The sequence below is a fragment of the Molothrus ater genome, chromosome 13 (assembly GCF_012460135.2).
Source record: "Molothrus ater isolate BHLD 08-10-18 breed brown headed cowbird chromosome 13, BPBGC_Mater_1.1, whole genome shotgun sequence".
Lineage (NCBI taxonomy): Eukaryota > Metazoa > Chordata > Aves > Passeriformes > Icteridae > Molothrus > Molothrus ater.
The window spans coordinates 11,229,304-11,242,519 of NC_050490.2; the positions used below are offsets into that span (position 1 = coordinate 11,229,304).

Below are 13,216 nucleotides of genomic sequence, written 5' to 3' on the forward strand. Positions count from 1 at the left end.
ACAATTTGTTGGGTTTTTTTTTTTTGTTTTTGGAAAGTTGAGCACTGAAGTCAATGAGAATAAAAATTTGGCTGGAAATAGTCGTTTTCTGAAAGCTTGAATTAAATTTTCATGTTCTCTCAGTGGTGATTCTTTTGGGGCAGAGTAAATATTGGTCAATATTCTCTCCCACTTGAGAAAAATTACTCACTGCCTCACTCTTATGCACAATCTGACTTTCATAATGATGCCAAAAGCCATTACTTTATGTTCGTGGTATTTTTATGTTCAAACTGTCACTGTGGTGGTTTGAGAAATTGGTGTTTTAATCTTAAGCTGGGTGTAATATGGTGTTGCTTAGTTCCACTGTAACAGGTCCATCATGTGTTTGAGCATGATGCTTTCTCTGTGTGCTTGAGACTGTTTGGTTCCTACACAGCAAATTTGGCATAGAGGAGTTGGGAACTGCAGCACGTTTGGGCACAGCAGTGCTTTGGCAGGAGGCAACACATCATCTACACTGGATCTTCAAAGGCTCTGCTTTTCCCCCGTATAATTATTATGCATTAAAGTAGTAAATTTGAAATATGGTAAATAAACAGCGAAGTAACAGAATTGGTACTATTAATGCCAAGCAGTAAAACATACTCAAAACATTTTTTTTTTCCAACTTTCCATCTTCTTTTCTTTTCCTTCAGAACTCCAGAACCACCCGCTCAGATGAAGATAAGGATGATTCCTGGGATGCCTGGGGAGCCTGGAGTGATTGCTCACGGACCTGTGGAGGGGGAGCCTCCTACTCTCTGAGGAGATGCTTAAATGGCAGGTAAGCCACATGCTGGTGTGTGGGGGTGCTTCTGCAGCTCTGGCACATTTCCAATCCTCTTCTGGTTGCTTCTGTTTCTGAGACCAAGTGCTGTGTAAGATAGATGAAGTGTTATAAAATACTGCCTTTAATACATGTTTGTAATAGACAAATAACTTAGGCTTTAACTCTGAACTTTATTTTGTTATGAGATATAATTGTGGAATGGCAGGAATTATTTATTTGGTATGGTCAAATAGAGAGGGGTGTCCCTTTCACTGTAATGCAGATCAAAGGGTGAGTCACCTGTGTACAAGTTAGCCAGCCTCTTGCACATGACTTGACATAATGTGCTGCTCATATGGATCTGTCAAATGCTGCTCTGTGTTAGGGAAGGAAGGACAACAGGCCATAGTCTCAAATTGCACCAAGGGAGATTCAGGTCAGATGTTAGGAGGAATTTCTTCGCAGAAAGGTGATGAGACACTGGAATGGGCCCTCCAGGAAGGCAGTGCAGTCACTGTCCCTGCAAGTGTTTAAAGAAGGACTGAACCTGGCACTCAGTGCCATGGCCTAAAGTGACATGGTGGCATAGGGTCACAGGCTGAGCTCGATGATCTGAGAGATCTTTTCCAACCAAATTGATTCTCTGATTCTTCCCTGCCAGTTCTTCCTATGCAGTGGTCCTGGTAGCTGGATGTTTTCCTGTGTAAGTCTTAGTGTGACTTGAGGAGAAGAACACAGGCAGTGAAAGCCTTTTACCTCACTGGTAAAACTGGACTCATGTAGGACTTGTTGGTACAATCCTTAAAGTAGGAGTAATGCAGTAGGCCTGTAGACAGGCAAGAAAAGATCCCAGCCAGCTTTGAGGCATCTGTGCTGGCATCCATAATTGCCTGTTTCACTTGAATTATTCTTAAACATTTTAAAAACTGATGATTGTGTTTACATTTTTATTTAGTTGTATCAGCCAGGAAGTCACTTTTTCTTAAGGCTTGGAGTGTGGTGTGCTGCTTAAAGGCAAACTGTATGAAATACAGAGCTAAAGATGATTGATAAAAGCACTGCCTGTTTTTTTAGTGAAAAACTGCACAAAGGTCTTGGAGAAAAGTAATAGTTCCAACAAGAAGCCTTGATATTCTACCAATGTGTTAGGGACTGTGAAACAAGCTCAATAAATTGTAGCAGTATAAATTCCACTGTGGTTTTATTAATATTTTTAATGTCTTCCCCTGTGAAAAACATGTGTTTTCCATACCTTGACAAATGCATAGTTTAAAAGGTTTTTTCTATGTTTGATTTTTGTAACAATGTCCGGGAAACACACAACTGTGGAACACAGTTTTCACATTTGTGTGTATCATAAACATTTTAATTTGCGTGTTGTGATGCAGTAGGTCTTGCAAAAGATTGGATATTTGAGACTTGAAATACCTTGAGCTTTAACAGTTGTACCTTCAACTGAGTTGAGGTCTTTCTTCAGGCATCCATTTTTTTTCCTTTTCAAATGCTATTTTCAGTCTCTCTCAAACATTATTTAAAAAAATGTTATTTTCATGCAAGAAGAGGAAAATTTAATCAAAGAGATGTAAATTATCAGTTATATGTTCACACTTTCTTTAATGTAAGGCACATCTTTTTGGTATGAAGGAATTATTCCAAAACACTGTTCCTGATTTTAGAGAAATCACTAATTATAATTTCTTATCCAGTCATTTGAAATATGTTTTAAGTTCTTTCAAAATGTTGATATTGCCATTTTTAACATGGAAGAATATCTTACACTGTGCAAAAGTGCTGGTTTGTTAGTGAGAAGTTTGGCAGAGTGTGTCTTTAAAAAAAGCGTGAAACCCAACCTCCCCAGATTTATGAGACCACAATAAATAACCATGACTCTATTACATGGCTTTTATTTCAGCTACTAACAACAGACAGAGGATTTGAACTGCCTGGATGTCAGGATTCACATGCATTGGGCACATTTGCATGCAGTCCATGATAATTCTCTTTAATTTAAAATTATGAATCAGATATTCTGATCTTCTCCTCTAGGTCACATCACGTTTATTAGAAATAACTTGGTTGCAATCAGCATAGAGCAGCCTTAGGGATGTCTTTTTCACAAAATAAATGTGGTTTTCATAAGGTTTGCAGTAAATTGGGCTTATAGGGAAAGTCACACGTTCTTTGCTGAGGAGAGACAGCAGTGTAAAGCTGAATACCCAGATCCCCTCTGTATTTAAACCTTGTATTTTGAGTCCAGATTATGGTAGGGCAGTAGCAATAAAAGCCTAATTTTTGAGAGAATAACTAGCTGTAAAACAGGCAAAGTTGTGTTTTGCTATTATACAGTGTAACAATTTTTACTTTTTTTTTTTAGGAACTGTGAAGGTCGGAATATTCGATACAAAACCTGCAGTAGTAATGTGAGTCTGGCCTTTAATCCTGTTTTACTCATTCAAAAATGTGTTAAAGTTTAAGTAATGCTGCTTCTCATTTAAAACCTTATGGTGCATAATTTTCTTTCCATCATTATTACCGTTTTTAAACATTTCAGTCTGCATGACACCATGAAGTCTCAAATTTAGACTTCCCAAATGGACATTTTCTTCTGAAATTATAGTGCCAATTGTGATTCAGAATGTTTTATATCACTTATTAGGAGAGTTACACATTTTGGAGGATTAACAGATCAATTCTCATCTTAAACTAGCAAGTGGTTTTCCTGGGGGTTCTGTCTTGTAGATGAAGCATTAAACTGAGCTTGGGATCATTTGTGAATATTAGGGATATGGTGACTCTCCTCATGTGAACAAAGAATGCCTGATCCCCTTCAGATCTTAAATAGGATAATTTCTCCTTATTTTCCCTCAGTTTGCCTAAGCCCAGATCTTTGCGTGTCTGTGTGCAAGAACATGCACGTTTAGGTGCACTGGCACGGACAATGCCCGTGAGTGAGTGTGAAGCTGGAGGTTTGACCATACAGTTGCTGTTGCTGCGATGCAATCACATTTCATTTTTATGGACATGTTTTATGGAAACTATTCACGTACAGCAAACCTCATTACTTGTGTTCCACTGACTTGTAGTCGTGCTTTGTGCTGCTTAAACAACTGCTGCCCTTCAGCCTGGCCTAGGCTGCCGAAGGTGAGCACCTCAGCAGGACTTTGTGGCACTACAGGTACATTTGTGTGTGCAATCACAGTCCTGCAGGCTGGCTTATGGTCTGCACTCACCCTTACTTGGTTTACCTCACAGTACAGTGTGACAGTCACATGTGCTATTCCAGGAAAGACAGCAGGCCGATAAATAATTAATAATAATACTAAAAGGTGAGGGCTGAATTTCCTTTGGGTTGAGTTTTGCCCAAAGGTGTATAAGCTCAAGTGATATTCAGTCATTACCAATCCCATAATATTTGCCAGCAGCTGTGGAGTGGGACATGTTCTCCTTAAAATGCCTGACACTGGAAGTTGTCCAGTAAATATTCAATCAGTGCATCTCCTAGGAGAACTGCCCATTGCTGCTTTTCAGTTTGCCACACCTACAGAGTCTGCTGTGCCAGTTGGCTCCTGCTGTCCTTGAGAACAAGGCTTGCTCACACCTTGGGTAGCTCTACACTCCACTGCTCAGTGTTGGATGGATTTCCCACCACAGCAGCCGAAGTTCCTGCTGGCAGAAGCAAGTGGAAGTGAAAAATGAATCAGTCCCAGTGCATGCAGGAATCAGATTCTGGAGACAAACCCTGCCCCTTGCCCTTTCAGAAGAAAAGGCCCAGCAGCTTGGTGCATGAGCCCATAAATAAAAATGCTCCCTGCAAATACACCCTGATCTGTGTGATAACTTGGTAACTTGCAGCCAGTCAGGATGTAAGCAATGAACAAAATTACCTACTTATCCATCCCCAGTCTAAATGTCTGTTTGTGTGCACTGTACCCAGTAACACCTCTGAGTGCTGGATCCTGTGCACTGCAGCTTCCTGCAGGAGCACAGGGAGGTCACCCCAGCGCTCCTTGCTCCCCCAGCACCAGGCCTGGGGAACTGCCCAGGGCATGGAGAAGGGAGGGTGGTGAGGTCCATCTGGGCATGTTTCCTGCTGTCAGGCACAGGTCTATTTTTTAGGATATCTATTGTATTTTAGAATAGCTGTGGACACTCTTCATTTTAAGATTTATGCATTAGAAATCTAATGAAAGTGATGGCGCTTTATGCTTCATCATAGAGAAAATTAAGATGATTCTCATATCCTCTCTGAACTCCCAGAGAATTTATCTGAAGTCACTGGAGCCTGTTTTTTAACTCTAGGACTTATTTTAAAGCGATAAGTGGCAGGCGCCTTGTATGTGAATCTGTTTGAATTTATGATGATTCAAATGTTAATTTCCAGACAGGAAACTGCCTTTACAGTTCTGCTTTTGGGGCATGTCTGAAAGGGATCGTGTTCCCATTTCAGTTCAGATACAGTTAGAATTTCTCAGGAATGGTTTTTCCTAGATTATGGGTTAGATAATGAAGAACTCCTGAGAAAAATATATTTAATGAGATTTCCACTGTTAATACAGTTGATCTCTGAAATTGGCATGCCTGAATTCAAACCCCATGTTAGATCTGAGTTAACCTTGAAACAGGACCTCACACCTAATGTAAATCTGAGACTACTAGGCCAGTTTAGTTTCAAATGATATAATTTTCCCAAAAGCATTATTTCTAATCAAGGCTTCTCACTTTAGGAGTAAAACTGTAGTTTGAAAATTAAGAGTTTATACTAGCTTCTTTCCATATTAATAGGTATTACTGGTAACCACATGAGACATTGGGTATAAATACACAGTGTAAAGCTGTCTGCAAATGTAATTTTGCTACATGATACATTACACCACTAACATCTATATTGGGGAGTACAAATGAAGCACAACCTAATATGTGTGTCATTCTAATGAAAAGAACAAGAATCATTTTACCAGAAAATTGGTTTCATGTGGATTTGTAATGGAATAGTAGTAAGTTCATTGAACTCAAGCATAGTTCCAGAATAATATTAGTGATATTTCAATCAAAAAATTAATTCAAGGTCTTAACAACAAAATAATTGCTAAGATTAAGGTGTATGTATAGCCTGCTTATCTTTCTATCATAACTGAGATGCCAGGTGCATGATTTCCTAAAACTGCATGTGTGCTTTCACCCTTCCATATAGAGACTTTAGAGAGATAAACTACCCATTGTATATTGTTCAATGAGATTTTCAGTCTTTCTTGAACCCCTTTTTTAAATTTCAGTTTTTGTATATAGTGTTACATTCTAATGCTATGATGTGCACTATGTGGAAGTGTTTAAGTTAATCCTTTAGGGTCCTATTCACAGAACAAGTTATTTGGGCCATTTCCCCATAAATTTCACATTCTTGTGTGCCAAAAAGTCGCTTATATTTTTGCCAGAGTGATTCTTCTGCAGTCAGAAAAAACATTATTTTGTAAAAGATAGCACCATGTTTAATTCCACTGTAAACTTTTATTATATGCAGATAATGCTCACACTTGTTCAACACATTTATCTGTAACTGTCCCAGCATCGACTTAACCAGCTAATTTACCCTGCAGAAAATCTTGGCTGTATTGTGTCTACTTTAGACTATAATGTTTCACCTTGAGTTACACAGTTTCTCTCTAATCTGTTCATTTATTTAGTTTATATTTACAATGCTGAGGCACCATAAGGCTCCCTTGGCTGGGGTGGTTTCCAGCTCAGGTATCTTTATTCAGCTTAGAAGTGGCCTGAAAATTGTGTAGGAAAAACATGGAACCTGAAGCTAATTTCAGAAAGAAAACAAAACAATGACTTCATCAGTTTTGGCTGGGTTTCAACAAAATGAGATTCAAAGAATAAAACTAGACAAAAGGCTAGACTTTCTTTGGTGTCATCATTTTTACTGGGAATTTTCTTGCCTTCTCTTTTGTGCTTTTTTCAGTTGAGTAATTGTTGGCAAGAGTCGCAGGGTCTGATGCAACCTTCATATTTTGTACATGAACATTGCCTACAAAGATACAGATTTCCCAGGTCAGCTTTGTTTTCAAAGGCTGAGGGTGCTTATTGCCAAAGCTCCAAGATACATTTCATAAGAAGCTAGCTCTTGAATGCAGTAGTTTTTAATTGTGTGTCACCAAAAAAAAAAAAATATAAAGGGAATATATATATATATATATATATATATATATATATACACATTGTGTGTGTGGTTTTAATCTTCATGGTAGTCATGTCTAAAGCATCTTTTTCAGATCTGTCTACTATGTTCATAAGTCATGTCATAAATACATTTCATTCCCCTGCAAGGTCTGGGTGTGATTGTTTCTGCCAGCATGTTCATGTATTAGACCTCATAGATATGTCTTCAGCTCCTTTTGCAGTGTTTGAACCTGTAAATGGCCTGGCCATGGTTGAGTGGATTGAGTGTGATGGAAAAGCTATTGCTGAATTTAAGAAATTGCAGAAATCTTGAAATTAGTAGCAAAAAAATATAACAAGCCAGAAAAATTGTGAAATATTGAGAGGGAAGAGAGAATGGTGGAATGAAGTGATGTCTGAAATAGATTAAAACCAGAGACACACAAACAGGATGAGGGCTGGGTCCCCCATATCATTGTCTGATATTGTGACACTGCCCACTTCCTGAACATGGTTCACCCTTGCCTCCCATTCACATCTTTGCCCTGCCTTTTCCTTACTATTTTTTAACCCCCTTTCACTTCTCCAAACCACTCTAATGGAATTAAACTGATGTTTTCAAGTCCTCTCGTTGTCTTGATTGCATTAATTCTGTGCTTAGTTGTGTTTCTCTTTAAACTCCTTTCTTTACACAAATATTTATTGTTCCCTGGAAGACTGGGATCTGGACTTGGTTGCCATCCAAACTCTGATATAATGCAAATGATAATAATTTCAGCTCTTTGATACCCCTCTGTGATGCTCCTTTATGCTCCTGATTTTGCACAGAGCTCAACCGTAAAGCAGGTGGAGCTGGCATGGGAATCGAGCTGCCAGAATCACTTTGGGCTCTTTGAAGATGCCAAAAGAGAATAGGGAGATGAGGATTCACTTGCTCTGAAGCAGCCAGGAGGGAGTGGAAGGAAGGAGCTGCATTGTGTTGAATCAATGAGAAACATGCAGTAACCATGGGCTTGACATCCTGACTTTGTGGTGTTTGTGTCTTGGCACCGCATCAACAGCCAGTGATAATGGACTGTAACAGCAGCCTGTCAGAGCTCAGCTGAAGGCCATCACTCTGCCTGCTCTACAGAGCACTCTTTAATTCTTTGTGCTGAAAATGTAGCTGTGCATGGCTGAGTGACTCTGCTCCCAAATACTGCTTCTAACTTTACCTGAATTTAATGTCCACTTTTTGTTTTTTGATCCTTAGTTGCTCTTCTGTTTGCATTGGTGGGAGGGAACCATATGGGATCCATACGAACTCTGAAGTCCTCTCTGCTTTTTAGACTTGCTGTTGTGGAAAATGAGAGGTGACAGATAATTCAGAGCCAAAATTCTGCTCTCATTTACACCAGTGCAAACTTGGGGAATTTCTGGGGAGTGACACTGCAGTAAATATGTGTGGCCTCTCACAGTATTTACTCCATGTTCCTAGAAGCTCTCTGTGGAAGGATTTTGTAAAGGTAAAATACTCCCTGTGTCTTATTCCATCATTGTACAATTTCAAAACATATGGCTCAAACTAGCATTATCCCAGATTAAAAATAATACAAAATGTGTTAGTATCATTCTAAATTATTCTCTCTGTAGTGTGTAGCATTAGACAGAGCTGAAAAGTTTTGCTGGGAAAGTTCAGTAAATTTGCTCAGTGCTCAGCTGCAAAAACGCCATGTGTTGGTCAGTAGATTGAATACTGATTTTTAGCAGGTATTTTATGTAGATTACAACCAATTCAGAGACAGTTCTAGGCTACTGTTTGCCATGGTGAAAAAACCCCAAACTGAGTGCAATATTGCTGTGGGCATTGGACTGAAATTCAAAACTTTTTTCTGTATATTTTACTCTCCAGTCCTGTATCATGCACTTGCCATTTTGTCAGTTTTATTCAGGGAAGGTTCAGCTCACTGATAAGGTTGAAGCTTTGAGATCAGTATTGTTAACTAATACTTACTAATAAGTTCCATGAGTTCGCCTGACACATCACAATCTCTCAGTCTTCCATCCAATGAAAACAAAACTTCACTAAAATCAGCCCCACATCTGGCTTATATGTGCAGTTGGAATTCTTGGAAGAATATCCTTTCAGTCTGGCATATGGACTCTTTGACACTGGACATACTTTCAAATGAAGTCTGCAGTGAGGAATTGTTTGACACAGTAACTCCTTTGCCAGTACTTTACCAAAGTTATTTTCAAATCAATCAGTATTCATCTCCATTCCTGTCACTATAGTTTAATGCTAACATCATTGTTTGTGTGCAATGCTTTATGTAGAAAAAAATATTTTAGAATGTTTTATTTCAAGCATTTCTCGTATTTGGTCTTTATGCTGTGTGTACTGAGGCACTGTATGGAAGAAGGTAGGGAACTGTCTCATTAGAACTGGAAATACAGGATCAATTGTTACCAATTTGAAGTCTATTTATTTGAAGTTTATTTATTTGAAGTTTACTTATTATTCCAAAAAAATAAGCCTTACTACTTCCATGAGGTGAAGGTGCTTTGTAATTAGATAAAGGACTAAGCACAGAAAGTTCTGGTGTTTCCCCCTATATCTTGTGCTTTTTTCAAGCAGTACCAAACAATTAATTAGATAAATTTTATTTTTTTATTTATATGTAGCCATGATACCTCTTTCATTACTCTGATATATGAATTGATGAATGAGAATAGAGGCCTCAGAAATCCTTTAGTGGGAAAAGCTACTGAAAAGAGAAATATCAGACATCACCTTGTAGTTACTTGAAATATATAGATTCCGTTAGAAGCCAATTCTTACAATAGAACCAGACTTTAATACTAATTGATGTTGTAAAAATTAGCATTTTTAATTATCCTCTCATATGAGTTATGTTGTTATTGCTGGAATATGCATGATATTCTGTACTTGTACTCCAAGCAATGGATTAAGCAACATAAATTATTTTAATACACACAGTAAGACTTTGTAATGTGGCATATTTGTAAAAGTAGATCAGTTCTTGAACCAAGCCTGCCTGAAGAGCTTCCGTGTTATTCATCAGATAACTTTACTGCAAATGCAAAGTATTCCCTAGTTTTTAAAAAAAAAAATTATTTTGGTTTGTTTTCAGGACTGCCCTTCAGACGTTGGTGACTTTAGAGCACAGCAGTGTTCTGCTTACAATGATGTCAAATACCAGGGCCACTTGTACGAGTGGATCCCTGTGTACAATGATCCTGCTGCACCTTGTGCCCTGAAATGTCAGGCTCTGGGGAAGAACCTGGTTGTGGAGCTTGCCCCAAAAGTGCTGGATGGCACTCGTTGCAACACTGAATCCTTGGATATGTGCATCAGTGGAATTTGCCAGGTATGTTTGTGGTGTGAATCTAAATGGGGTCTTTGTTGATAGGCACTTTGCCCTTCAGTTGGTGCTTTGGGATTGTTTTTCATTCAATTTATCAGTTTAGATGTATCTGCAAGTGCTGTTGAATGGATTGTAGATAAAATACCTTTTCAGGAAGACACAGAACTTCCTGACTGCCTTGGCCATGGATATTTATCTATATAGATAAAAGATCAATAAAATTCGTTCACTCTTCTATTTATGCATGTAAAAATTAATGAACCTAGTTATTGTAGCTATAGCTTTCCAAAATGTAGTATATCTGTGTGGATGTGATGAAATTGCAGAGCCCTCCATTTAATTTTATTCATTTTCTGAGTCTCATATAATCTCTGTTGAGGAGAAAATGGGACATTTTACGGGATTCAGCCCATAATGGCAGGTGTGAGTATGTAGGTCTGTCTTGTTGTATGGATGAGTGACTGTATGTTGTGGTTGCATGAACTGATTGCTTGAGTCTTTAAATGGCAATAGAATTTCTCTATATATTTATTATTTATTAGTTATGCTATTGACTTTATGCAGTTTGTTAGAGTTACAATATTTGAGGCTTGCTAGCCTTGCCCACGTCTCATTCACAAAGCAATATTGCAAACCTGTTTTATGAACAGAGCAGTTTATAGAGAATGGACATGTTATTGCAATTAGTTTTCTTTCTCTGCAAGTGGTTGTTGCTCTGCTAAATGTCTAAAATGTGTGTGACTCAAAAATGCAGGATGTGGCCCAGTGAGAAAAATAGCTCTATTATAGAGGAAAATTTGACACATTTGGCAGAAGACTGGTGCATGGATCATAGCAGCATTAATATATGATCTGGACCTTGCTGTGGGTTTTATGTGACTTCTGTGTACGCTGCAGTTCCGATGCCAGTCGTGTCAACACAGGGTGCATCTGCTGCCTCTGGAACACAAGAATTCCTCACAGGGAGACTCCATTTGTCAGTGCTGCTTCACTCTGGGTCCAGCAGTGTTTGTTACCCTCTTTGGAAATAGGATATTCCTCCAGAAACTCTGGAGGTATAATAATGTATTTACTGGAGGCCAAATAATGTATTTCTTGTGCCCATGTTCTTAGTGATGCTTCCTATCCCAATAAAAGGCTTTTATTCTAGGAGGTGAATTTACAGCAGCCTTTGCTGCCTGTGCCCATTGCAGCCCAGTGTCAGGCTGGATCTAAGGCAGCTCTGGGCTCTTCAAGGGCCGTGGGGGTGTCAGTGTCTCCCACAGCGACTTCAAACACCTTCTTCCATCCCTCATTTGTGGCATAAAATTCTCTTTGCTCAGAGTGGATTCAATTTTGTGAAGAAGAGTTGGGAGGTATATTTAAAAGGGCTGCTTTCAATGTTTCTTCTTAGCATTTTGTAGTATTCGTGTGTATATATGATGTAAAATGCTTGGAAATGTAAATAATCAATTTTTAGAATAAATGAAGTGGTGGAGAAGAAATTAATCATTCCAGAAGCAGGAACTGGAACTCTTACACTGTTGAGGAAAATCAATTTCTTTTCTCTGTCTCCCATTCTTATTTCCTTCATTATTTCTTAAAATTTCCCAAAAATATTTTTCAGTGTGAGGTAGCATCTTCAGGAAAAAAACCTGGAACAAACATATTTAGAATGCGTCCTGTGCTGTAACTTATTCAATTTTTTAAAATTTATTGCTGATACTCATAAACAATTAGCTTTTTAAACTTCATTTTCTTGAAGTCACTGGCTATTCCTGAGGTGTTTTTGCACAAATTGAACATTTTTGCTTTTTAAAGTATGTATTTGATAATTTAGTGTTGGATAATTTTATTGAGGCTTAAAAACTGAAGTAGAATTCAATTAAATTAATGATGATTCATTTAAATAATCTTTTCCTCTTTTGGGGGAAGAGTAAAAAGTTTCTTACTTGTGAAAGGGGCTGTGGGAGGTGGGATCTTCCTCAGAAAATAACACAGAGCTTTGTGCTACTCCTCTTTGAGCAGAAAAAGAAAACAAATTGATGCCTAATCTTTCCCAGAAAAAACACGGTTATTGAGTTAACTGCTCTTAAGAGAGACAGCACAGTCGTGATTCCCCACTATTGTTGCTGTGAGATCTGTCTGGTGGGTTCTGACATGTAATTGGCACAACCAGCAAATTGCTTGGCAAGTGTTTTTACAGCTAACTCATCTTAATGAGCACATCACACTGCTGATGAGGGGATCTTCACTTCTGTGCCTGGGAGCGCCAAAGACTCTCTGTAAAGGAGACTGGTGCTGGTTTTGATCATTTATTGTCTCGAAGTTGACTCAACTTCCCCTCCTCCCCAGCGTGATTTCACTTTTGTCTGTGTTCTGGCTCCTGCTAAGGTGGGCTGCATCCCCATTTCTGCCTCTTGCTCAAGCTCTCACCTTGGCAGCCTATGAATTTACAAAGATGGTGAATTCTTCTTCTCCAGCTTCACTTCTGATCCTTTGCACTTCCCTTATCAAGCAAATCAAGCTAAATAAGCTCTAGCCAAAAAACCGTGAGGTGACAAAGCTGCACTCTGAATAGGAGGTGTGAGACTTTACAGGAGGTGAAATCTAAAGATGGTGGAGCAGAGAAAGGTTTATTGGGAAAATTAGTAAGATATTTTGGGGTGTCGTGAGGCTTAACTCAGTCAAACCATTTGATCATGTTTTAGTTTGCTACTGTCCTGCTTCTGTTATCAACTCAAATATCTGGGCCTGTTGTGTTAAATGGGGACAGGTCAAAACTTCACTGCCAGGATTTTCACACTTCTGATATTTTTTTCTAGTCTCTGCATAACTCCCAAAACATTTTTTCATATAATGTGTTCCTGCTGTGCCCATCTGGCTGTGGGTGGAGACATTTAAAAACATCTGCATGTCA

The 13,216-nt window shown here is 38.6% G+C and overlaps 1 protein-coding gene across 1 annotated transcript in view; it reads left to right on the forward strand.

The window, feature by feature from the left end:
- Positions 1 to 13,216, forward strand: part of ADAMTSL3 (ADAMTS like 3) — a 170,000-nt gene that overhangs the window by 73,761 nt on the left and 83,023 nt on the right. The window contains exons 4-6 of the mRNA XM_036389748.2: positions 678 to 805; positions 3,165 to 3,210; positions 10,084 to 10,320. Coding sequence (XP_036245641.2) covers positions 678 to 805; positions 3,165 to 3,210; positions 10,084 to 10,320 — 411 coding nt within the window. The remainder of the gene's footprint in view (positions 1 to 677; positions 806 to 3,164; positions 3,211 to 10,083; positions 10,321 to 13,216) is intronic.